Source organism: Oncorhynchus nerka, linkage group LG15, assembly GCF_034236695.1.
Source record: "Oncorhynchus nerka isolate Pitt River linkage group LG15, Oner_Uvic_2.0, whole genome shotgun sequence".
Taxonomy (NCBI): Eukaryota; Metazoa; Chordata; class Actinopteri; order Salmoniformes; family Salmonidae; genus Oncorhynchus; species Oncorhynchus nerka.
Window position 1 is genome coordinate 53849024 of NC_088410.1, and position 27998 is coordinate 53877021.

A 27998-nucleotide genomic window follows, 5' to 3' on the forward strand; every position below is an offset into this window, starting at 1 on the left:
AACTCTCAAAAAAAATTGGGTTAAGTATCCTTTTTATTAATCCCACGGCAAAAATACACTTGCCTTTTCCTACTGCACTAACTTTGCTGATAACTACCTTGTTGAGTCAAAATGTACTTGCTATGATTGTTGTTGTTGTCTCACCTTGCTGTCTTAAGATGAATTAACTGATGTAAGTCACTCTGGACAAGAGCGTCTGCTAAATCCAGGCTCTGATCAGGCCCTACACCCAAACAAGGGCACTGCGTTCATCCACCTCTGGCCTGCTCGCCTCCCTACCACTGAGGAAGTACAGTTCCCGCGCAGCCCAGTCAAAACTGTTCGCTGCTCTGGCCCCCCAATGGTGGAACAAACTCCCTCACGACGCCAGGACAGCGGAGTCAATCACCACCTTCCGGAGACACCTGAAACCCCACCTCTTTCAGGAATACCTAGGATAGGATAAAGTAATCCTTCTCACCCCCCCCCCCCCCTTAAAAGATTTAGATGCACTATTGTAAAGTGGCTGTTCCACTGGATGTCTTAAGGTGAACGCACCAATTTGTAAGTCGCTCTGGATAAGAGCGTCTGCTAAATGACTTAAATGTAATGTAAATGTAAATTAATTAAATGTCAAATGTTTAACTGGTTAGCTGTCTTTCTCACACATGAAAACGGAAACAATTTCTCAGACTAGTAATAAAGTGGTATTCTAACACCTGTCTACCATTTAAATATTTACATTGGAATTAAAAGCTAGTAACCTCTCCTGATGTCATCATGTCACCAAACAGTGGTCCAGTTATGGCAGGCAGCAGTGGGTGTGGCTTCTGGAGTGGGCGTGTTCCTGATGGGATTGGCATCTGTCTGTCTTCGCTGGATGACGAGTGAGTACTTCTGATTCTGCTTAACAAATCATTTGTAAACATTTTCCTTTGTCATATTAATGTTAGTGCCGTTGACATGGATTAATCTATCAACTCCTTTTGGTGATATTGTATAGGTTAGGCTATATTCAATATAATAATATGGCCTAATTCGTTTTTCAGAGAAAACCAATTCTCAGAGGTAAGAATTGCCCTTGTGAATATGATGCAGAATATATCAACCTTTAGTTCTGTATTGTCCATGATGAAATGTTCTTACCACAACCTCCTTATACATTTATTTTGTACAGACCTACAGCCAGACAGGATGATCAAAGCCAAAGTTCAGAACCAGTCAAAAGTTTGGACACACCTACTCATTCCAGGTTTTTTCTTTATTTTTACTATTTTCTACATTGTAAAATAATAGTGAAGACATCAAAACTATGAAATAACACATTTGGGATTATGTAGTAACCAAAAAAGTGTTAAACAAATCAAAATATATTTTATATTTGAGATTCTTCAAAGTAGCCACACTTTGCCTTGATGACAGCTTTGCACACTCTTGGCATTCTCTCGACCATCTTCATGAGGAATGCTTTTCCAACAGTCTTGAAGGAGTTCAGAAGAGAAGCAGGAGGGTGGACCAGAGTAATGAAGACTTTTCGTTGCATACCTACAAACACGCACGCACACACACATACAGACACACACACATTGTATTTGAACATTTAATGCATCATTGAGACTTCTGTCATTTTTCATTTGAAATTGACAACTTAATATGCATAGTGTACAAACATACTTTGACTGTACAACACATTAAGTACACCCCTCCCCCCAGTTTGAAGTAAGTTACTAACTAGCATTAGGGGCATGGATTCTACAAGGTGTTGAAAGTGTTCCACGGGGATGATGACTCCAAGGTTTCCCACAGTTGTTTCAAGTTGGAAGTTTGGGTGGTGGACCATTCTTGATACACACGGGAAACTGTTGTAGCGTGAAAAACCCAGCAGCGTTGGAGTTATTGACACAAACCTGTCTTCTCCCCTTCATCTACAATGCTTGAAGTGGATTTAATAAGTGACATCAATAAGGGATCATAGCTTTCACCTGAATTCACCTGGTCAGTCTATGTCATGGAAAGAGCAGGTGTTCATAACGTTTTGAACACTCAGTGTACACACACACACACACACACACACACACACACACATTTTATTTAACACTGTTTTATGTGATCAGGTTTCCTTTCTATAATCTTTGGTGAAATTGACTGCATGATAGTGTTGAAGGCAAGTTGCACACAGCAATGTTAATTATTAAAGCTTTTCAACAGGGATCAACAGGGATCATTATTTCTTTACAAATAACATGTAATAGTCTGTTTAGCCTGGGTGCCAGTCTGTTTCTACTCTCTTGACAACTTCTTATGTAATTGCCATGTTGACAAAATTTCATAAGGAGTTGGCAAGAGAGCATTAACAGACTGGCACCCAGGCTAGTGTCTGCTTGGTGTTAATGTCAATTATAAATGTCCTATATACCCACCAACAGGTTATAGTAATATGTCCTTGATAGAAGTGTAGTTCTAGCGTCCCTTCAGAAAGCTGTCCAAAAAGTGGTCTCCCCTGTCTATGAGCCAGTATCCAGCCATGGCCGCCACTCCACCCATGAAGATGGAGGTGAAGACCATGTCTCCTTTAGCAGCCAGGGTGGCCAGAGCACAGAGCAGCACCCCAAAGAACATCTGCTGTAGAACCTCCACCTCTTCATCCTGGACGTCCTCAAACAGACCCTTCTCACCCACACCTGCAGGGAGAGAGGGAGAGAGACAGAGAGAGAGAGAGAGAAATTAATTAATTTTCAACATTACTTTTCAATAGAAAGTTATTAACAATAATTAACTAGATCCTGCAGAGGTAAAAACTACACTGATAAACTTATATCACAGTTTACTTATTTACTTATAGAGTTGCCTGCTCCAGGTGATTTGTTTTTCAAATCATATGAGCAAAACATATTTCTGGAACACTAAGCCAGACAAGATTAAACATGCCTATTTCTATAATGAATATCAGTTTGAGGGGCTGCAATTATTAAAAATTAAAGCACTAAACCTCTCACTGAAAATCTCGCTCATACTAAAGCTTAACTTAAACCCAAACTTGTTCTTCAGTAGATTCATAAGGATCACATCTTGTTCAAAATATTTATTTTTGCCTTAATACAGCTACTTTTTATTTTATTTTTATTTAACCTTCATTTAACTATTCAAGTCAGTTAAGAACGAATTCTTATTTACAATGACGGCCTAGGAACATTGGGTTAACCGCCTTGTTCAGGGGCAGAATGACAGATTTTTACCTTGTCAGCAAGGGGATTTGATCTACCAACCTTTCGGTTACTGGCCCAATGCTCTAATCACTAGGCTACCTGCCACGCTACTTCTCATTTTTGGCTAACTGAAAATTAAAACCTTGTTCAAAGTACATTATAACAAATATTATAGTTAAACACAAGTATACTCATTGATTTAAAAAAATTATTTATGAAAAAAAATATTAGAGGGTATTATATTTATGATATTATGAATAGGAATGGTAGAGTTATGTCACACTTGTAGCTATTGGAAATATATGAGAAGGTTTGCTCAATCTAAGTTACAACAAATTGATTGCAGCACTACAGCAGAAATGGAGGAGGAGAGTAGATGGGGGAGGAAGTAGGAAACTGGTCTGTTTGCCCTATGTTAAGGAACAAAACTGGTGAAAAACATTTGCAAAAATAGAAAAATATACCAGTTTCATTTGAGAACCAAAATGTTGACAGCTGTGCCATGCAGGTTGCAAAATAGCTGGGAAGAAATGTTTGATGTACCGATTCCAGGGTACAAGGTATATGAGCTGATATACAAAACGACGCAAGATTCAACGCTTTGAGTTTTTCAATTTAAAGTACTGTATATAATTCTTGCTACGAACATACAACCATCTTAGCTCTGCAGGTTTTGCAGAGACAGAATCATCAGACCATTTATTCTGGCATTGCCCACAGATAGCTTGTTCCTGGTTATAAATTAGGGAATGGCTGAAAAATCACAACATTCGTTTAAAATTAACCCTACAAATACAACTGTTGGGAGATTTGGAAAAACAGTCAATCAATCAACAGTATAATAATACTCTTAACAAAAATATGTATCTTTAACCTCCTAGAGTCGATGTCCGTGCCCCCGGGAAATGTAATTATCAACAGGAAAACACACATTTACCGGTATAAATACATTATTTTCGTTGATATTTTCATCTCTATAAGCAAATTCATACTTTCTCATCTGTTGGTTGTCTAGCAATGATCAACAACCAATTTGACAAGGCTTGACAAATGTTGAAAATAATACAGTTTTTTCCAACTGCTTACACACAAAATCTTTTCATGTCACACGATTTTTGAAACCTCTCACTCAAAGTGCAAAACTACACACCAAATATCCAAAACCATAAGCTATTTCTCAGCGTTTGACTCAGTTATCAATTGCATTAAACACTTTTTTCAAAACACTACACACAAGCCACCCCTATTACTAGCCTGTTCAACCTCTCTTTCGAGGTTCCCAAAGATTGGAAAGCAGCTGCGGTCATCCCCCTCTTCAAAGGGGGGGGACACTCTTGACCCAAACTGTTACAGACCTATATCTATCCTACCATGCCTTTCTAAGGTCTTCGAAAGCCAAGTCAACAAACAGATTATCAACCATTTCGAATCTCACCATACCTTCTCTGCTATGCAATCTGGTTTCAGAGCTGGTCATGGGTGCACCTCAGCCACGCTCAAGGTCCTAAACGATATCTTAACCGCCATCGATAAGAAACATTGCTGTGCAGCCGTATTCATTGATCAGGCCAAGGCTTTCGACTCTGTCAATCACCACATCCTCATCGGCAGACTCGACAGCCTTGGTTTCTCAAATGATTGCCTCACCTGGTTCACCAACTACTTCTCTGATAGAGTTCAGTGTGTCAAATCGGAGGGTCTGCTGTCCGGACCTCTGGCAGTCTCTATGGGGGTGCCACAGGGTTCAATTCTTGGACCGACTCTCTTCTCTGTATACATCAATGAGGTCGCTCTTGCTGCTGGTGAGTCTCTGATCCACCTCTACGCAGACGACACCATTCTGTATACTTCCGGCCCTTCTTTGGACACTGTGTTAACAACCCTCCAGGCAAGCTTCAATGCCATACAACTCTCCTTCCGTGGCCTCCAATTGCTCTTAAATACAAGTAAAACTAAATGCATGCTCTTCAACCGATCGCTACCTGCACCTACCTGCCTGTCCAACATCACTACTCTGGACGGCTCTGACTTAGAATACGTGGACAACTACAAATACTTAGGTGTCTGGTTAGACTGTAAACTCTCCTTCCAGACCCATATCAAACATCTCCAATCCAAAGTTAAATCTAGAATTGGCTTCCTATTTCGCAACAAAGCATCCTTCACTCATGCTGCCAAACATACCCTTGTAAAACTGACCATCCTACCAATCCTCGACTTTGGCGATGTAATTTACAAAATAGCCTCCAATACCCTACTCAACAAATTGGATGCATTCTATCACAGTGCAATCCGTTTTGTCACCAAAGCCCCATATACTACCCACCATTGCGACCTGTACGCTCTCGTTGGCTGGCCCTTGCTTCATACTCGTCGCCAAACCCACTGGCTCCATGTCATCTACAAGACCCTGCTAGGTAAAGTCCCCCCTTATCTCAGCTCGCTGGTCACCATAGCATCTCCCACCTGTAGCACACGCTCCAGCAGGTATATCTCTCTAGTCACCCCCAAAACCAATTATTTCTTTGGCCGCCTCTCCTTCCAGTTCTCTGCTGCCAATGACTGGAACGAACTACAAAAATCTCTGAAACTGGAAACACTTATCTCCCTCACTAGCTTTAAGCACCAACTGTCAGAGCAGCTCACAGATTACTGCACCTGTACATAGCCCACCTATAATGTAGCCCAAACAACTACCTCTTTCCCAACTGTATTTAATTAATTAATTTATTTTGCTCCTTTGCACCCCATAATTTTTATTTCTACTTTGCACATTCTTCCATTGCAAAACGACCATTCCAGTGTTTTACTTGCTATATTGTATTTACTTTGCCACCATGGCCTTTTCTGCCTTTACCTCCCTTCTCACCTCATTTGCTCACATTGTATATAGACTTGTTTATACTGTATTATTGACTGTATGTTTGTTTTACTCCATGTGTAACTCTGTGTCGTTGTATCTGTCGAACTGCTTTGCTTTATCTTGGCCAGGTCGCAATTGTAAATGAGAACTTGTTCTCAACTTGCCTACCTGGTTAAATAAAGGTAAAAAAAAATAAAAATAAAATAAAATAATTATTTACCTAAAACACAAAATTCGAACAGGAAGTGACTTGCTTTCCTTTTCCAAACACAACCAATCAAAATGCTACACTTATTCACCAGGTCACACACTCCTCACATGTGCAAACACTAATAGCTTAACTGATCACTAACCAATCACTGCTTTACTGTAGTTATAGGCCTATAAATAGGTCAAAGGTCAGATTACCTGTTTTGAACAATGGATGCCAACAATGGACAGAGAGCAAGAGGAGTAGGAGGGAGAGGGAGAGGACGAGGGCAAAGAAGAGAAGGAAGGAGAGCCATCTCTGATGAGATTAGGGCAAAACTTGTTGATCATGTGATCAACCACGGTTTGACCATGAGAGACTGAGAGTCCAGCCCAACTTGAGTCAATTTACAGTGGCGTCCATAATTCGAACCTTCAGAAATGAGACTGAAATGAAACTATCTAATGACTATTTTAGCATTACAGCAATGTACTGTAAAATACGTACGACTGCATAGTATTGCATAAACATTTGTAACTCTAAGCCATCCATTTACTGCACTGCATTGAATGAATGAGGTTGGTTATCATGCTGTACTACATTTTTTGTACATTGTTTACAGTTCCTATGCTGAACACATACTGTGTTTGAATTCTGTACAGAGTGGAAAGGCAAAGACATCATGGAGGACGAGGACGCTTGTTTACAGATGTACAAGAGACTGCAATTATAAATATGGTCTATGTGGGGACATAGAGGTTGCCTCTGTCCAAGGTTGGATACGCCATGCTAGGAGATACTTCCCTCAATGTTTGGCAAGAGAAAACGTATCCTGCGATGTGGACGAAGTATTGTGGCCAGACTCAGGCCGGAGAAGAGATGAAGCGTAGCTTAGCACTGGTGATTCTCCCCCCCCTACCAGTTCCTGGACTGACCCCCCGGGACCCCACACACACAAATTGTGTTCTTTACTGTATTCTAAAGAATATACTTTTGGTTTACATATGTTTATGGTTTTGTTGTATGCTACTGTATACAACAGTAATGTTTGGCCTAATAAATATTTTCTGTTTCTACATTGCATTGGTGTTTACAGTGTACTTGTTACCCCGCTCAGCAGATTACTTTCACTGTAGAACATTGTATTGAAATATAGATATAAGCCTATGAAAGACCAAAGAGCTTTAGAACAACAGTCTTTACATGGTATATCCAAAAATGTACTATTATGAAAGCAGTGTTTGCCATTTGATGCAAATGCTTCATTCTGACATGTGTTCATGGCATTTTGAATGCAGTGTTACATTTTGAAGGAGATGTGAGGCATTTTGCATTTTGTGTGTGCAGTTTTGGGAATTGTGTGTAGAGTTTTGAAAAAAAGGAGACAGTTTTGAAAACTTGTGTAAGCAGTTGGAAAAAACTGTAATGGGCAAAAGTTGCACAATCCAGATGTGGAACGCTCAAGCCAGGTGCACACATACTACACCCTACACCCTGCAACCTACAACTGGAGTACTTTGGGTGTTCGGTGCGGCTTCTCTTTGGTGTTCAATGTATGTTTTATAATCCCTAAAATAAAATAAATACAGCTGGAAGGAGTGTGGGAAAGAGATGTGTGTGTGTGTGTGTGTGTGTGTGTGTGTGTGTGTGTGTGTGTGTGTGTGTGTTGGTGTGTGCGCGCGTCAGTGCGTGGTGTGAGCATGTGTGATTAGAACACTTACCACTGGGTAGCTTTTTCTGCACACAGACGTTGTTTTTGCGTGTGAAGCCTTCAGCACAGTCACAGTGGAAAGATCCATCCAAATTGGTACAGATCTCATCCAGCCCTGAACACGCCAGAACCCGCTCACTGCATTCATCTATATCTGAGGGAGGCAGGGAGGGAAAGAGAGAGAGAGAGAGAGAGAGAGAAATATTTCTGGACTAAGAATCAGACAGACTGACAAACATCCAGACAGAGAGACAGACAAACACACACACACTCATCCTTATACATACTTTACACATTCTCATACACAAAATAGGCCACTTACCTAAACACTTTGCTCCGGTTAGTCTGTAGCCAGCAGCACACTTCCTGCAGCGAACTGGCCCAGCACCCATACAGCCTACACAGGCCTGGTCACAGCCTGGTGGAAGACCACAAATCCATCTGAATGAACTCATAACACTCATACACAGCTCACAGTTCACACTAATGCGAGAGGAGATTCTGTTTCAGAGATTATAATATAATTGTATACAGCAAACTGAAGAAATCTTATGGATTCTGAATGAAATTGTATTGAACATAGAATTACACATTAAATTGAATAGGATCTCTGTGGTATTCAATACAACTCTTATCTATACAATGAAGCTCTTGATAGTCTTATGACAAATTTTCACCTTTTTAAAAATTATATCATTTGGAAACAAAAAGTTTACTCAAGGGGAAGTTAGGATTCGCCCCATAGAGTGTTTAAAATCAAATCAAATCAAATTGTATTAGTCACATGCGCCGAATACAACAGGTGTAGACCTTACAGTGAAATGCTTACTTACGAGCCCCTAACCAACAATGCAGTTTCAAAAATAATACAGATAAGAATAAGAGACGAGATAAAAAATAACAACTGCGGTTGTTTGAGGTAGTATGTGCATGTAGGTAGAGTTACTAAAGTGATTATGCACAGATGACAACAGAGAGTAGCAGTGGTGTAAAGAGGGGGTGAGGGGGAGGAGGGACACTGCACATTGTCTGGGTAGCCATTTGACTAGCTGTTCAGGGGTCTTATGGCTTGGGGGTAGAAGCTGTTTAGAAGCCTCTCGGACTTACACTTGGCGCTTCGGTACCGCTTGCCGTGCGGTAGCAGAGAGAACAGTCTATGACTAGGGTGGCTGGAGTGTTTGACCATTTTTAGGGCCTTCCTCTGACACCGCCTGGTATAGAGGTCCTGGATGGCAGTAAGCTTGGCCCAGTGATTTACTAGCCCTTCGCACTACCCTCTGTAGTGCCTTGTGGTCGGAGGCTGACCAACTGCTCGGCCTCTGACCGACAGCCAATCAACTTCTGATTGGCTGTTGAAGAGGAAGAAGTGAGCTCTGGTAGCAGCACTGACCTCTGCCCTGGTAGCAGCACTGACCTTTGCACTGATAGTTGCCCTCTGTGTTGAAGCAGTAGGTGTTGGGGGGACACTGGCCCAGCTCTGTGCCACACTCATCTATGTCTGGAACACAACAGAAACAGATATTAATAGCAACACAACAGAACAGGTTTTGTATAAAGTACAGAACAGTAAGATTGTACATTGAAGCATTTTACATTATAAACACAAACATTTAGAAAGATATTAGATGTTTTATACATCTCTTCATTTATCTGAGACACACACACACACATAATATATATCTCTCTCTCTACACACACACACACACACACACACACACACACACACAGTCCCGCTTACCTACACATGTGTTGTCATGGAGGGTCCAGCCTGTTCTGCACTCCAGACACAGGTCATTCTGAGGCCCTGAGCATTCCTTACAGGAGTCCATACAGCCTCGGACCAGAACTACCTGGGACAGCACTGAGTACAGCCCTGCAGCAAGGAGGGGCCAGCCAGTCCTCATCACACCCTCCCTATCAAGCAGCCACTGAGACAGTATGAGAGAGTGGATTGGACCACCGAGTTCTATAGGAACCAGGGGACACAGACAGGATAGTATACAGTTCTGTATTAGGTTGAACGCTTACTTTAATCATTTAGATAATTAAAGGGCCAGTCTGCAATTGATACATACATTTTTTGGACATTTAAATTAATTATGCATAGGTCTACCCATTGATTGTTGTAGAATAGGTAATTGCACCTTTTGAGTAGTGTAACTTGGTTTTATTTCACCTATTTGTAATATGATATCCATAAATCCCCTTGTGACAGGGGGCATGGAAGCTTGTTGTCTGCAACAAGAAGGGGGAATTGAATGCAAGTTTCACCCCAAAAATGTAATTGTTACCAAAATTCTAGCCTGTCTATCAATAGGTAACAGGGTTGACCTGCTCCAATACAAAACACTAGAAAAAGGCCAAAAAGAGTAGAACCTGCTCACCAGCTTTTACACTATAGTTTCATTATTAGATGTTCGTTTTTACCTTTTTTTTAAAAACCTTTTTTTACCTTAAAATGAATCCCTAATCAACTGAAATAAATACAAATCCTCAGAAAATACTTTGTAAAAGCAACAAAATAACTACGGTTAACAATTGTGGTGAAAATGTGGATAAATGTTGTGGTTAAGTGGGTTAAAATCTTCCTAGAAGTCACAGAAGATCCATAAAAGGGACATGTCAAAATCAGAATTTTTCCACTTTTAGCAAGTCTTCATTCATTTCAAAAATGTATTTATTGAATTTTCCATGTGGTCTATATTAGTGACCCGCTTCAGGAAACTAGGCGTTATGTCGCAAGTCATGACTTCACAGGAGAGCTGTTTGAACGTGAATTGAGAAAAAAAATCTAAATGCATTTTTTGGCAGAAATGTCTTCTCGAACATGTGAACTTTCATGTGCCTTAATATCAAACCTGTATGCCATCTGTAAATACAGATAAAATTGTTAGATTATGAGCCTAGTTGGTTTAGCCACAGAAAAAGTGAGCAACCTTCCCGCTAGCCATGATTGGCTGAGATAATGAGTGGGCTGGACATGCCGAGAAATTAGTTTGGATTGGTCTGCCATATAGCACGCATCTGTCTATTGGAGCTTGTCAGTATGGCTAGGTAATCGTGTTAAACCCAGCTTTTTTTCAAATGCATCGCATCGTAAAACTGCATAAACCTAATGTCAAGTGAAAGTGTACTGTTAGCAAGCTAACGTTATGTGTATGCTCTCCACTTTCTGGAGGAGTGAGTTTCGAAATCAGTGGAATTCGAGTATGATAGCTAAAGAGATGGAGAAAACACCAGTTTGGATTATGTCGTCAAACTAAGGGCAACTATGGATGGCATCAGACAGGAGATGCGTCCAACCATGATGTATACTGGTAAGATAGCTAGCTACATTTTCAGAAATTGCACGTTTCTCATTTTGACAGCAAGTGGTTTCATTTCAAGGGGTACTGTTAGCTAGCTAACGCTAGCTGGCTGGGTCGCTAGCTAACATTATGCATGATCTTATTCTTTGTATCTCAGACACATTTGCTTGACTAGTTATAGGCATAAAATCTGGTTGTTAGCTACCTGCAGATTCATGCAGGGTTGTAACGTCATGAGTTTTGATTATGGTCCATTGTTTAGCTAGCTACATGTCTTAACAAAAGACTCCACTCTAATTTTGACAAAGTATTTTCATTTCAAGTTAGTGTACTGTTAGCTAACTAGCTAACGTTAGCTGGCTGGCTGGATTCATTGTTTACCTCGCTAGTTATCTAGCTATATTTCTCAACAAAAGACTCTCGTTTTAGTGTGCCAGAGCGCAGAATAACTGATACCATTTTTTAAGATCAACGCCCGTTGAATTTGTCCGGTGTCAGTAAATGTCGGCAACAAAGCATAATTAAATTGTTACCAGCAGCACAGTTACAGTCACCAACGCTCTGTATAACATGAAAACTGCCTAACCAACTTGTCTGTCGTTGTGAGGTCAGAGCTTTCGGAACAACCCTACTTATTGGCCAGAGCTTCCAGTGTGCGCTCTGAATTTATGAACGGACAATCTGACAGCATAGTTAATGTCACCAACGCCCTGGAAAACATAACAGCTTAACTAGCTCTGCTAGAATGAGTAATGTTCAATGAGTTGTTCTCTCTCTCTTAGATGTCTGGACGTAGCTGGCAAGTTAGTACAGAATGCTTGGATCAACCCTTAAAGAGATAGGTGGGGCTAAGGCTTAAGAGGGTGTGAACAATGCTGAATGGGTGTAGACAAAGAAGGGCTCTCCAATGGTAGTACCAAAACATTGAAAGGCAATTTTATCAAAAGTGAGTTTACAAGTTGATCAACTTTCAAAGCAGAATTACTTTCCCATTGGTTCCTCAAATGCAGTGTATGAAATACAATTTTGTAGCTCTGTCTCTACTTTTTTTTATTTACATTTTTTTACCCCTTTTTCTCCCCAATTTCGTGGTATCCAATTGTTGTAGTAGCTACTATCTTGTCTCATCGCTACAACTCCCGTACGGGCTCGGGGGAGACGAAGGTTGAAAGTCATGCGTCCTCCGATACACAACCCAACCAAGCCGCACTGCTTCTTAACACAGTGCGCATCCAACCCGGAAGCCAGCCGCGCCAATGTGCCGGAGGAAACACCTTGGCTAGCGCACACTGCGCCCAGCCCGCCACAGGAGTCGCTGGTGCGCGATGAGGCAAGGACACCCCTACCGACCAAGCCCTCCCTAACCCGGGCGACGCTAGGCCAATTGTGCGTCGCCACACGGACCTCCCGGTCGCGGCCGGTTACGACAGAGCCTGGGCGCGAACCCAGGGACTCTGATGGCACAGCTGGCGCTGCAGTACAGCGCCCTTAACCACTGCGCCACCCGGGAGGCCCTAGTATCTACTTTTATGTAAAAACATAAATTCAAATGTTGCTACATAAGACAGAATCCAGGTGGTGAGTCACATTATTAAAGGGCACTTCATTTAATATAAAAGGCTTTTAAAACCAATCAATCAAAAGTATTTATAAAGCCCTTTTTACATCAACAGATGTTGACAAAAACTCAGCCTAAAACCCCAAACAGCAAGTAATGCAGATGTAGAATCACGGTGTCAAGGAAAAACTCCCTAGAAAGGCAGGAACCTAGGAAGAAACCTAGAGAGGAACCAGACTCTGAGGGGTGTGCCCAGTCCTCTTCTGTCTGTGCCGGATGGAGATAGTACATGGCCATTAAGGCCAGATAGTTCTTCAAGATGTTCAAACGTTCATAGACGACCAGCAGGGTCATTCAGAGATTGATACAGCAGGTGCGGAAGAGAGAGAGAGAGAGAGAGAGAGAGAGAGTCAGAAACAGAAGGTCCCGGACAAGGTACTGTAGCACATCCGGTGAACAGCTCAGGGTTCCATAGCCAGTAGGAGAGACGAACCACCGCTGGCTCAGCCGTGTTTAGCACTAACTGAAATTTATTTGGTGCTCTCCGGTAGCCGGAGAGTAGAGCATTGAGGTAGTCTAATCTAGAAGTGACAAAAGCATGGATTAGCTTTTATGTTAGTTTAGTTTGTGATTTTTGTTTTGAAGATAGAAAAAAGCTGTCCGTGAAATATTCTTGATGTTTTCGTCAAAAGAGAGATCAGGGTCCAGAGTAACGCTGAGTTCCTTCACAGTTTTATTTTAGATGACTGTTCAACCATCAAGATTAGATTGTCAGGTCCAACAGAAGATCTCTTTGTTTCTTGGGACCTAGAACTACCATCTCTGTTTGTCCGAATTTAAAAGTAACATTTTGCCGCCATCCACTTCCCTATGTCTGAAACACAGGCTTCCAGGGTAGGCAATTTTGGGGCTTCACCATGTTTCATCGAAATGAACAGCTGTGTGTTATTCGCATAGCAGTGAAAGTTGACATTGTGTTTCCGAATGACGTGTCTTTGGCTATGCCGGATTAAGTGATATGACATGCTATTCTATAAAATCCTTTCTCCGTAATTAATATTACCTGATTGAGCTAATTATGTAAATGTAATTAACTAGAGAGCCGGGGCACCACAAAATAATATTTATAGAGCTGTTATCTTCCGAATAAACTCTTAAAGACCTAGTAATATTTTACATCAATAGCAGTCAATATTAATCGTCACCTTAATTCAGTCTCATCTGAAAGTTGTAAATTCTTGGTTATCTTCACAAACCCTGACTAACCTATCACAGAAAATTACATATACACAGAATGAATCATACCTTGATTACAAATTGCGTCATAAAGGAAAATGTCCCTAGCGGGCAGAACAGATATGACAGCTGGTTACACAAAAGAAAAGGGGGCTGGTTTGAATGAAATAGCGGGAAGACTGAGAAACAAAGGGAGAAGCTGTGCTATCGTAAATACAGTATCTTATGCATTCTAAATTCTAAATATTTACTCTGAGCTGCGCTTCGATAGGTTGGTGGTAGATGGAAGGCTGTGTTGCCCAACCGAGTCCTTTGTCCTTTGAAGAATGTCTCTGGTAGTAAATTGAATACATTGTAGTAACGTTGTTGTGTGATAGACGGGATACTCCGTCTGTTCTTTCCTAGCCCACATTTGCAGCTGCTGTTGCTAACTCAACGGCTAGGAGGTATCACTTGTTAGGAATTTCATGAATAATGACTACAATATCTACATTTTAAATAGAACTTTAACTAATGAACCTTATCCTCTGTTTTATTATATCTGATTAATAATATTAAGGCTTTATATAGTGGAGCGAGAAGGGTGTGTTTGAAAAGTTTTATAACCATGTCTCTTCACAGGGGCGGGCCACTGATTGAGCAGAGCCCTAACCTTATGAAAACCAAAATATCTCATTTGGAAGCTAAAATTACATTTCATCTCTTCACCAATAATTTTATATTCAAACATTTAAATTGAACAACAATTCCATGTGAATCCGATAACTACAATGTGCAGACTTTCCACAGTAGAGTTTATGTCATTCTATTATCGATGAGAATGTCTCAGATGACAACCGAACTGACATCATATTCATTAAGTACCACTGCATATGTTCAATTGGTCGGATTACCAGCATATAGTTCATTTCCCCCCACCTTCTGATGTTCCCAGAAACTCTATGTTAACCAAGGGATTTTCAAATGTCACATCAGTAGGGTAGAGAGAGGAAAAAGGCAGGAAGAGGTATTTATGACTGTCATAAACCTACCCCCAGGCCAACGTCATGACAGACGTCACCAAGAGGTAGAATATATAGTGAAAAAAATATTGGTCCAAAAACAGAACCTTCAGGGGCGTCGAAACTTACAATTGATTTGTCCGAGGACAAACCATCTACAGAGACAAACTGATATATTTTCAACAGATAAGATCTAAACAAGGCAAGAACTTGTCCATGTAGACCAATTAGGGTTTACAATCTCTCCAAAATAATGTGGTGATCGATGATGTCAATAGCAGCACTAAGGTCTAGGAGCACGAGCAAAGATGCAGACCACTGGTCTGACGCCATTAAAAGGTCATTTACCACCTTCACGAGTGCAGTCTCAGTGCTCTGATGGGGTCTATACCAGACTGAAGTGTCACGCATACATTATTTGTCTTCAGGAAGGCTGTGAGTTGCTGCGTAACAGCTTTTTCCAAAATTTTGAGAGGAATGGGAGATTAAATATAGGCCGAAAGATTTGTACATTTGGTTTGACTTTTTCAAGGGAGGCTTTGTTACTGTCACTATTAGTGAGTTTGGTACACATCCGGTGGATAGGGAGCCATTTATTACAGGAAGTAGCTCTTTCAGTGGTTTAGTTGTTATAGGGTTCAGAATGCAGCTTGAAAGTTTAGAGGCCATAACTGTTTTCATGAATGTGTTTAGAGATACAGAATTTAAAAAACTTTAGTGTCTCCATTGATCCTAGGTTCTGGCAGTTCTGTACACTCAGGACACCTGAGTTTTGGAGAAATACGCAGATTCAAAGAGGAGTCCGTAATTTGCTTTCTAATGATCATGATCTTTTCATCAAAGAAGTTCATAAATTCATCACTGCTGAAGTGAAAGGCATCCTCTCTTGGGGAATCCTGCTTTTGATTTAGTTTTGTGACAGTATAATTAAAAAAAATATTGTTCTTATTCTCCTCAATTAGTTTGGAAAAATCGGATGATCGAGCAGCAGTGAGGGCTCTTCAGGTAGTGGTGATTAACCGATTTTTGTACTCTGACGTCCTTGGGTAGGTGGAGGGAGTCTGTAAGGGCATCTAGGAATCTTTTGGTTGTCTGAGAATTTATAGCACAGCTTTTGTTGATCCTTGGTTGGGGTCTGAGCAGACTATTTGTTGTGATTGCAAACGTAATAAGAGTGGGGTCCAGGATTATGAGGAAAAACATTTAGATCCACAATATGTATTCCATGGGACAATACTAGATCCAGGTTTTGACTGTGGCAATAAGTAGGTCCAGAGACATGTTGTACAAAACCTACTGAGTCGATGATGGCTCCGAAAGCCTTTTGGAGTGGCTCTGGACTTTTCCATGTGGATCTTAAAGTCACCAAAATGTTTTATATTATCTGCCATGACAACAGGGTCTGACAGGAATTCAGGGAACTCCGTGAGGAACACTGTATATGGCCCAGAAGGCCTCTAAACAGTAACTATAAAAAGTGATTGAGTAGGCTGCATATATTTCATGACTAGAAGCTAAAAATAGAAAAACGCAGTCATCTTTTTGGGGGGTAAATGGCAAATGTTCTGTCTTAAATGTTAGCAACACCTCCGCATTTACGGGATACGCAGGGGATATGGTCACTAGTGTAACCAGGAGGCCTCATTTAACCTCTCTAGGGTATGTGGGACGCTAGCGTCCCATTAGGCCAACATCCAGTGAGGTTGCAGAGCGCCAAATTCAATTACAGAAATGCTCATTATAAAAATTCAGAAAACAAAACATATTTTACATAGGTTTAAAGATTAACTTCTCGTTAAACCAACCAGTGTCATATTTATAAAATGCTTTTCGGCAAAAGCATACCTAGCCCAGAACATACCTAGCCCAGAACATAGCCCAGTTGACAAGTTATTACAAACAGTAACCAGCCAAGCAGAAGCATTACAAAACTCAGAAATAGAGATAAAATGAATCACTTACCTTTGATTATCTTCATATGGTGGCAATCAGAAGACATTCATTTACTCAATAAATGTTCCTTTTGTTCGATGAAGTCTCTTTATATCCAAAAACCTCTGTTTTGTTAGCGCATTTTCTTCAGTAATCCACAGGCTCAAACTCAGTCAAAACAATCAGACAAAAAATCAAAATTGTATCCGTAAAGTTCATAGAAACATGTCAAACGATGTTTATATTCAATCCTCAGGTTGTTTTTTTTAGCCTAAATGATCTATAATATTTCAGCCTGACAATAATGTCGTCAATATAAAAGGTAAACAAGAAATGCACATGCGCCTGAAAAAACTCTGCGTCACGTTAGGGTCCACTCGTTCAGACTGGTCTTACTCCCTCATTTATAAGAATTACAAGCCTGAAACGATTTCTAACGACTGTAGTCTAGTGGAAGGCCTAGGACATCTATGGACATCTAGTGGAAGGCATAGGAACTGCAAATGGAGTCCTAAGTCAATGGATACTGTAATGGCATTGAATAGAAAACTACAAAACAAAACAAAAAAGTACTTCCTGAATCGATTTTTCTCAGATTTTTGCCTGCTAAATCAGTTCTGTTATACTCACAGACATTATTTTAACATTTTTGGAAACTTTAGTTTCCAAACCAGTTATATGCATATCATATCTTATCGGCCCGAGTAGCAGGCCATTTGATTTGGGCATGCTTTTCATCTAAAATTCCGAATGCTGCTCCCTACCCTAGAGAGGTTAACACGGTAAATTCATCAGACTTGAGCCATGTTTCAGTCAGGCCAATCACATCAAGATTATGATCAGTGATTAGTTCATTGACTTTAACTGCCTTGGAATTGAGGGATCTAACATGAATTAGTCCTATTTTGAGATGTGAGAGATCACAATCGCTTTCAATAATGACAGGAATGGAGGAGGTCTTTATTCCAGTGAGATTGCTAAGGAGAACACCACCATGTTTAGTTTTGCTCAACCTAGATCGAGGCACAGAAACGGTTTCAATGGGGATAGGTGAGCTGACTAAACTGACTGTGCTAGTGGCAGACACCACTTACCTGGAGTTTGAGCTCAGGCAGTGGCTCGGGTGGTTGTTGTCCTTGATGATCTTTATGGCCTTCCTGTGACATCGGGTGGTGTATGTGTCCTGGAGGGCAGGTAGTTTGCCCCCGGTGATGCGTTGTGCAGACCTCACTACCCTCTGGGGAGCCTTACGGTTGTGGGCGGAGCAGTTGCCGTACCAGGCGGTGATACAGCCCAACAGGATGCTCTCGATTGTGCATCTGTAGAAGTTTGAGTGCTTTTGGTGACAAGCCGAATTTCTTCAGCTGCGCCTTCTTCACAACGTTGTCTGTGTGGGTGGACCAATTCAATTTGTCTGTGATGTGTACGCAGAGGAACTTAAAACGTACTACCCTCTCCACTACTGTCCCATCGATGTGGATAGGGGGGTGCTCCCTCTGCTGTTTCCTGAAGTCCTCCTTAGTTTTGTTGACGTTGAGTGTGAGGTTATTTTCCTGACACCACACTCCGAGGGCCCTCACCTCCTCCCTGTAGGCCGTCTCGTCGTCGTTGGTAATCAAGCCTACCACTGTAGTCCGCAAACTTGATGATTGGGTTGGAGACGTGCATGGCCACGCAGTCGTGGGTGAACAGGGAGTACAGGGGAGGGCTCAGAACGCACCCTTGTGGGGCCCCAGTGTTGAGGATCAGCGGGGTGGAGATGTTGTTACCTTCCCTCACCACCTGGGGGCGGCCCGTCAGGAAGTCCAGTACCCAGTTGCACAGGGTGGGGTCGAGACCCAGGGTCTCAAGCTTGTTGACGAGTTTGGAGGGTACTGTGGTGTTAAATGCTGAGCTGTAGTCGATGAACAGCATTCTCACATAGAGGTATTCCTCTTGCCCAGATGGGTTAGGGCAGTATGCAGTGTGGTTGAGATTGCATCGTCTGTGGACCTATTTGTTCTGGGTCTAGGGTGTCAGGTAGGGTGGAGGGGATATGGTCCTTGACTAGTCTCTCAAAGCACTTCATGATGACGGAAGTGAGTGCTACGGGCCGGTTGTCGTTTAGCTCAGTTACCTTAGCTTTCTTGGGAACAGGGACAATGGTGGCCCTCTTGAAGCATGTGGGAACAGCAGACTGGGATAAGGATTGATTTAATATGTCCGTAAACACACCAGCCAGCTGGTCTGCGCATACTCTGAGGATGCGGCTGGGGATACCGTCTGGGCCTGCAGGCTTGCGAGGGTTAACACGTTTAAATGTTTTACTCACGTCGGCTGCAGTGAAGGAGAGTCTGCATGTTTTGGTTGCGGGCCGTATCAGTGGCACTGTATTGTCCTCAAAGTAGGCAAAAAAGTTATTTAGTCTGCCTGGGAGCAAGACATCCTGGTCTGTGACGGGGCTGGTTTTCTTTTTGTAATCCTAACATCGTTGGTGCCGACATGGATAACAATATCCCCATACTCTCTACACTCGCCAGTTTTAGCCTTCTTCAGATTAGCCTTAACGTCGGTAGCCCTGCCCCCTGGTAAACAGTGTGTGATCGCTGGATGACTTTTTAAAAGTCTAATATTGCAGGTAATGGAGTCGCCAATGACTAGGGTTTTCCATTTGTCAGAGCTAATGGTGGGAGGCTTCGGCGGTTGAAAGTTTATGTTGGCTGAGCATGCCGACAGCATTTCTTTCAAGAAGCCTTGAGAAAATTGTCCGGCTGCGGGGACTGTGCGGGGGGGATTTAAAGTAATATCTGTACTTTTTCAGATAACAAGCTGTTTCATCCTTTCCTACACTTAAATAACCCTTACCTAATGATTGCATTTGAAGCTGGGCTTTCAACACGGCTATCCTCACCAAAAGGCGATAGTTCTCCTGTATATTATGAGTACATGGACTGCAATTAGATGGCGTAGTGTTAATGTTACTACTTAGCTTTTTCGGCTGGTGTAGGTCCTGTAGAACCATAAAGCATCCGGTGTGAAATAGTTGAATTAAAAACGTTGAGCAAGGGAAAAACTAAGTGTACATAAATGTGTTAAATGCAGATTTAAATTAAATCTGAAAAGTTTGGCAGGTAGCCAAGTAGCATCAAACAGCACAGCAGCACGGAGACAAGTCCGGAACTTGTGACACAATTTCTACTTAAAATATCAAAGGGAAACAAAAAGGCACTCATTTCATGGAACGACTCCTAATTTTAATGCCTCATGAGTTCAAGACTCTATTCAATCTTAATCACCGAAGCATTAGAGATTGTGCTATAGAAACGTAAAGTTGATTTCTGATTGAGCCTCTGCTGCAGAGGATAAGTTAATTAGTTACCAGCCAGAGAAATTGCAGCCCAAATTAATGCTTCACAGATTTCAAGTTACAGACACATCTCAACATCAATGGTTCAGAGGAGACTGTGTGAATCAGGCCTTCATGGTCGAATTGCTGCAAAGAGACCACTAAGAAAGGACACCAATAAGAAGAAGAGACTTGCTTGCGCCAAGAAACACGAGCAACGGACATTAGACCGGTGGACATTGTCCTTTCGTCTGGAGTCCAAATTGGAGATTTCAGGTTCCAACCGATGTGTCTTTGTGAGACGCGGTGTGGGTGAACGGATGATCTCCGCATGTGTGGTTCCCACCGTAAAGCATGGAGGAGGAGGTGTTATGGTGAGGGGGTGCTTTGCTGGTGACACTGTCTGTGATTTATTTAGAATTCAAGGCACACTTAACCAGAATGGCAACCACAGCGTTATGCAGCAATATGTCATCCCAGCTGGTTTGGGCTTAGTGGGACTATCATTTGTTTTTCAACAGGACAATGACCCAAAACAGTGTGCAAAGCTGTTATCAAGGCAAAGGGTGGCTACTTTGAAGAATCTCAAATATAAAAGTATATTTTGATTTGTTTAACACTTTTTTTTTAACACTTTTGGTTAATACATGATTCCATGTGTTATTTCATAGTTGTGATGTCTTCACTATTATTCTACAATGTAGAAAAAAATACAAATAAAGAAAAACCCTTGAATGAGTAGGTTTTTCTAAAACTTTGGACCGTTAGTGTGTGTCTATGAATTTCAAATCAAAATCAAATCAAATTGTATTTGTCACATGCGAAACGCGTGTATAATATAAATATAAGTGTTGAGTAAAAAATAGACGAAGAGAAGTAACAAATAATTAAACATCAGCAGTAGAATAACAATAGCGAGGCTATATACAGGGGGTACCGGTACCGAGTCAATGTGAGGGGCACCTGTTAGTCGAGGTAATGGCGGTAATATGTACATGTAGGTACGGTTAAGGTGACTATGCATAGATAATAAACAATGTATGACCATATTAGAGAGACATATTTCTCTCAGATTACACAGATCCACAAAGAATTCGAAAACAAATCCAATTTTGAAAAACTCCCATATCTACTGGGTGAAATTCCACAGTGTGCCATCACAGCAGCAAGATTTGTGACCTGTTGCCACGAGAAAAGGGCAACCAGTGAAGAACACACACCATTGTAAATACAACCCATATCTATGCTTGTTTATTTTATCTTGTGTCCTTTACCATTTGTACATGGTTAAAACACTGTATATATATATATATATATAATATGACATTTGTAATGTCTTTATTGTTTTGAAACTTCTGTATGTGTGATGTTTACTGTTCATTTTTATTGTTTATTTCACTTTATATATTCACTTTATATATTATCTACCTCACTTGCTTTGGCAATGTTAACACATGTTTCCCATGCCAATAAAGCCCTTGAATTGAATTGAATTGAATTGAGTAGCAGCAGAGTAAAAGAGGGGTCTGTGAGGCCCTTTGATGAGCTGTTCAGGAGTCTTATGGCTTTGTCGTAGAAGCTGTTAAGAAGCCTTTTGAACCTAAACATGGCTCTCCAGTACCGTAGCAGAGAGAAAAGTTTATGACTATGGTGGCTGGAATCTTTGACAATGTTTAGGGCCTTCCTCTGACACAGCCTTGTATCAAGGTCCTGGATGGCAGGAAGCTTGGCCCTAGTGATGTACTGGGCCGTATGCACTACCCTCTGTAGTGCCTTGCGGTCGGAGGCTGAGCAGTTGCCATACCAGGCAGTGATGCAACTAGTCAGGATACTGTAGAACCTTTTGAGGATCTGAGGACCCATGACATATAGTGGGGAGATCATGTATTTGATACACTGCCGATTTTGCAGGTTTTCCTACTTACAAAGCATGTAGAGGTCTGTAATTTGTTTTATCATATGTACACTTCAACTGTGAGAGACTGAATCTAAAACAAAAATCCAGAAAATCACATTGTATGATTTTTAAGTAATTAATTAGCATTTTATTGCATGACATAAGTATTTGATCACCTACCAACCAGTAAGAATTCCGGCTCTCACAGACCTGTTAGTTTTTCTTTAAAAAAACCCTCCTGTTCTCCACTCATTACCTGTATTAACTGCACCTGTTTGAACTCGTTACCTGTATAAAAGACACCTGTCCACACACTCAATCAAACAGACTCCAACCTCTCCACAATGGCCAAGACCAGAGAGGGTGTAATCAGGGATAAAATAGTAGACCTGCACAAGGCTGGTATGGGCTACAGGACAATAGGCCAGCAGCTTGGTGAGAAGGCAACAACTGTTGGCGCAATTATTAGAAAATGGAAGAAGTTCAAGATGACGGTCAATCCCCCTCGGTCTGGGGCTCCATGCAAGTTCTCACCTCATGGGGCATCAATGATCATGAGGAAGGTGAGGCATCAGCCCAGAACTACACGGCAGGACCTGGTCAATGACCTGAAGAGAGCTGGGACCACAGTCTCAAAGAAAACCATTAGTAACACACTACGCCATCATGTATTAAAATCCTGCAGCGCACGCAAGGTCCCATTGCTTAAGCCAGCGCATGTCGAGGCCCATCTGAAGTTTGCCGATGATCCAGAGGAGGAATGGGAGAAGGTGGTCTGATGAAACAAAAATAGAGCTTTTTGGTCTAAACTCCACTCGCCGTGTTTGGAGGAAGAAGAAGGATGAGTACAACACTATGGAACACTATCCCAACCATGAAGCATGGAGGTGGAAACATCCTTCTTTGGGGATTCTTTTCTGCAAAGGGGACAGGACGACTGCACCGTATTGAGGGGAGGATGGATGGGGCCATGTATCGCGAGATCTTGGCCAGCAACCTTCTTCCCTCAGTAAGAGCATTGAAGATGGGTCGTGGCTGGGTCTTCCAGCACGACAACGACCCGAAACACACAGCCAGAGCAACTAAGGAGTGGCTCCGTAAGAAGCATCTCAAGGTCCTGGAGTGGCATAGCCAGTCTCCAGACCTGAACCCAATAGAAAATCTTTGGAGGGAGCTGAAAGTCCGTATTGCCCAGCGACAGCCCCGAAACCTGAAGGATCTGGAGAAGGTCTGCATGGAGGAGTGGGCCAAAATCCCTGCTGCAGTGTGTGCAAACCTGGTCAAGAACTATAGGAAACGTATGATCTCTGTAATTGCAAACAAAGGTTTCTGTACAAATATTAAGGTATGCTTTTCTGATGTATCAAATATTTATGTCATGCAATAAAATGCTAATTAATTACTTAATTAATTAATTATTTCAGTCTCCTGAGGGGGAATAGATGTTTTTGTGCCCTCTTCACATTTGTCTTGGGGTCTTTGGACCAAGATAGTTTGTTGGTGATGTGGACACCAAGGAACTTGAAGCTCTCAACCTGCTCCATTACAGCCTCGTCGATGAGAATGGGGGCGTGCTCAGTCCTCCTTTTCCTGTTGTCCACAATCATCTCCTTTGTCTTGATCACGTTGAGGGAGAGGTTGTTGTCCTGGCACCACATTGCCAGGTCTCTGATCTCCTTCCTACAGGCTGTCTCATCGTTGTCGGTGGTCAGGCCTACCACTGTTGTGTCTTTGGCAAACTTGATGATGGTGTTGGAGTGGTGCTTGGCCATGCAGTCATGAGTAAACGGGGAGTACAGGAGGGGACTGAGCACACACCCCTCAGGGGCCCTCGTGTTGAGGATCAGTGTGGCTAATGTGTTGTTACTACCTACCCTTACCACCTGGGGGCGGCCCGTCAAGTCCAGGATCCAGTTGCAGAGGGAGGTGTTTAGTCCCAGGGACCTTAGCTTAGTGATGAGCTTTGAGGATACTATGGTGTTGAATGTTGAGCTGTAGTCAATGAATAACATTCTCACATAGGTGTTCCTTTTGTCCAGATAGGAAAGGCAGTGTTGAGTGCAATATAGCTTGCATCATCTGTGGATCTGTTGGGGCAGTATGCAAATTGGAGTGGGTCTACGGTTTCTGGGATAATGGTGTTGATGTGAGCCATGACCAGCCTTTCAAAGCACTTCATGGCTACAGACATGAGTGCTACTGGTCGGTAGTCATTTAGGCAGGTTACCTTAGCATTCTTGGGCACAGGGACTATGGTGGTCTGCTTGAAACATGTTGGTGTTACAGACTCAGTCAGCAACAGGTTGAACAAGTTAGTGAAGACACTTGCCAGTTGGTCAGCGCGTGGTCAGAGTACACGTCCTGGTAATCCATCTGGCCCTGCGGCCTTGTGAATGTGGACCTGTTTAAAGGTCTTACTCACATCGGCTAGGGAGAGCGTGATCACCCAGTCATATGGAACAACTGATGCTTTGTAGTCTGTAATAGTTTGCAAGCCCTGCCACATCCGATGAGCGTTTGAGTCGGTGTAGTATGATTCAATCTTAGTCCTGTATTGACGCTTTGCCTGTTTGATTGTTCGTCGGAGGGCATAGCGGGATTTCTTATAAGCTTCCGGGTTAGAGTCCCGCTCCTTGAAAGCGGCACCTCTACCCTTTATTCCAGTGAGTATGTTGCCTGTAATCCATGGCTACTGGTTGGGGTATGTACATACGAATTTGAGAGTGGTTACATTTTTTACTGCAGATTTCCCCTCTAAAGTGGAGTTATTGCTTTTTTAAATTTGAATTCAATTAATGTTACTGTAGATCAGGGTTGGGTAGGTTACTTTCTAAATGTAATCCATTACAGTTACTAGTTACCTCTCCAAAATGGTAATTAGTAACATAATCTGATTACTTCCCCCTTCAGAGGCATTAGAAGAATTACAAGAAGCATCCATCAAATGCACCTGGGGTGTCATAGTGGTCTTTGACTTGTGGTCAGACTTGCTCAGGTGGAACAAACTTAGGGCCCGATTCAATCAGATCTGCTTTAGCCGACATCCACATAGCTGATGTTTTGACGGTGTCAGAGGTGGAACTGCGTTAGAGCTCCTGGCATTATACCTAAAGCAGACATTGCCATTGGCTGCTAGTAACTGAAAGGTCGCTGGTTTGAATTCCTGAGCTGGCAAGGTGGAAAAATCCTCCGTTCTGCCCTTGAGCAAGGAAGTTAACACCCCAACACCACCTGCTCCCCAGGCACCGATGACATGGACATCGATTAAGGCACTTTCTCGTTCTGAATGTCTATCAAGTGGGAGGGCTGTGGCTTCGTGATGATCACAAGAGCAGTTGATCACCGATTTGATAGCTCCAACTCAGAGCACTGCACAGGCATGAATTTAAAGCCCGAGCCCTAACCATGCCCCCAAAGCTCAGGCTGGTCCTCCCCGAAACCCAAAATAACTGCCTCCTTAGTAAATCTATTAGCTGCTTCTCTCTGTCTGTCACTCGCTCCTTGCGCACAGCTTGATCTGTTTATTGTGGCTCTGAGACTGAGTAACCATGGTAATTGCTCTTCTTGGGTTGCTCTGCTTAATGAAAAGACACGAGAGAGTAGTTAGCTGTTAGCTACTTTTCATCGCTCGAAACTCTGACAAAACTCAAGGAACATGATTATTTTCTGTAAAATAATCTCTCCTGTTTTATACTTGATGAGATTGGAGCACATCTGACACAATGTTATGATATTACCTAGATATGACTGTACTGTGCAGCAGAGCACGAGCAAATGGCTCAGCTTAAACATTTTTGTGATCAATTTAGTGATACCTGAGGCCTGCCCGTACTTTAGTTATTGATGAAAAAACAGGCCCTACACCGCCCTAACCCGATGTATAATGTCAGGGCCCGTCGGGCTCGGATCATGTAGCCGAGCTCTATTCTACCTCCGATACTGCCAAAACGTCAGCGATGCGGTTGTCGGTTATTGCCCTTAAACACTTCAACTGATTGAATCTAGGCCTTAAAGGGGCAATCTGCAGTTGCTACATCCATTTTTGGACTTGTGAGTTAATGATATGTACCAATTGATTCTTGAAGAATATATCTTGTAAATGCCTCATGAACTAAGTTCAACTGTCGTACTCCATAAGAACCCAAAGTATTGAATTGTTTTACTCTAATGCTTGTCAGTAAAAGTATATGTAAACAAACACTGTATGGCCTAAAAACAAAACTATAATTTTTATATCATGGATGGTCAGCCTTTGCATTAATTTATTTGTATTTTTTTTTCTTATTTTACCAGGTAAAATTTACAGCAACGACCTACGTAATAATTACAGGGGAGAGAAGGAGGATGAATGAGCCAATTGGAATGAGTCAATTCATAGCTCTGTCTATGAAATTGAGAGTGGTTACATTTCTCCAGCACCATCCCTCAGCTTTTTACCAAAACAGGCACAGGGAGTTCAGTTTGTTATTGTTTCGACTGCTGATTGGCACTTTAACCTTGCACCTTTTTTCAATGGTGAATTGAATGTAATTGAGAATACTGAAAGTGTCATAATTTTGTTCAGCAAACATCCTTTCTGAATTTAAAAGTATCCAAGAAGAAATCATGTCGTTTTTCCAAATGTAATCAGTTACTCCCCAACACTGCTGTAGAAAGTATAATGAGTGTTATTGTCAGTAACCACAAACAACTAAGGAAAAAAGCTCCATGCAATTCTGTGCAACTTGATAACACTGTAGAACACATGGACTATTTTTTGTAAATTACCTTGAAAAGTTCACACTATATTTACCTCTAAGTTTTTCGACGCTGAGCGTGAACAGCAAACGGTTTTGTCCGAAGGCACCCTTCAAATGAATGACTGAACCGTGCAAGTCTGTGTGGGACCGCCGTCTTTCTACTCTTGTTGAGTTCAGCTGTCGTCGTTCTTGTTGCTCATCGGATCTGGTTTGCGTTCAGACAGGCTAGCCCTTGACCAATCACAACCTCTTGAGGGGCAAAAGGGTCCGGGACTACTGTACAAGTCGGTCAATCAGAGCACCAAGTGCACCACCACACAAAGAAGCAATGTTATTTATAACTGCGTGAGCGAAGGGCTGCATTCTGTCCTTTGTGGGACCACCCCCCCCACCCCCGCGGCTGTTTCCCATGGATATTTGTTGTCTGTCAATTCTGTAAAGTTTTTTAAAACTAAAAGTACTATTTGTTTGTATTGAAATACATGTATTTTTCATCTTGCATATAGAAAAATTGAATATATTATACATTACATGATAGAGATATTGTTTTGGTCAAAGACATTTAGGTATTTTACAAAGGCTTACTCCGATGCATAAACTGATAAGAAGGAGGAGCATGGCATTTAGGTTTGTCATATTTTGATCCAGCGAATATTTCAAAATACCTTTCAGAAATCTACAACAACAAAAAAGATTTAAGAGTAAAATAAAGAGCAATTGTTGAACATTGTATGTAGGAGGGACCAGGTAACAAAGTAACACTAACACTATTTATACAATTAGGAATCACTTAGAAAGCTGTTATTCAATGTGCTAATGCTTGCCGAGGAAGTTTTGCTTAAACCCATAAATTATTTTGTGTTGTATTTACAAAAAATATATTTTTCAGGTCGAATTCTAAATATTCTTGCCTCTTCTCTTTCTTGATTATTGACCTGCGGAACATTCCCCATGTAATCCATTCATATATCATTTTTATCAGTAAAAATGTATTTTGATTGGTATAGTTGATGACAATAATTAATTATGCATCCAAAATAATGTACAACTCCA

The 27998-nt window shown here is 41.7% G+C and overlaps 1 protein-coding gene across 3 annotated transcripts; it reads right to left on the reverse strand.

Annotated features, from left to right (window-relative positions):
* Positions 1–1221: 1221 nt before the first annotated feature.
* On the reverse strand, positions 1222–27253 carry LOC115143594 (protein disulfide isomerase Creld1). Of its 3 annotated transcripts, none has more exons than XM_029684094.2 (7): positions 26999–27253; positions 9688–9877; positions 9364–9447; positions 8272–8367; positions 7960–8103; positions 2400–2660; positions 1222–1524 (listed from the first exon to the last, which is right to left on the reverse strand). In XM_029684094.2, exons 2-6 carry the CDS (start codon positions 9851–9853, stop codon positions 2440–2442), a joined length of 711 nt encoding a protein of 236 aa, XP_029539954.1. In that variant the 5' UTR covers positions 9854–9877; positions 26999–27253; the 3' UTR covers positions 1222–1524; positions 2400–2439. The 3 variants fall into 3 exon arrangements, with proteins under 3 accessions (XP_029539954.1, XP_029539953.1, XP_064857753.1); XM_029684093.2 differs by having other exon boundaries at positions 9688–9915; positions 26999–27251; XM_065001681.1 differs by lacking the exon at positions 1222–1524 and adding an exon at positions 1541–1838 and having other exon boundaries at positions 9688–9915; positions 26999–27252.
* Between the last annotated feature and the right edge of the window lie 745 nt (positions 27254–27998).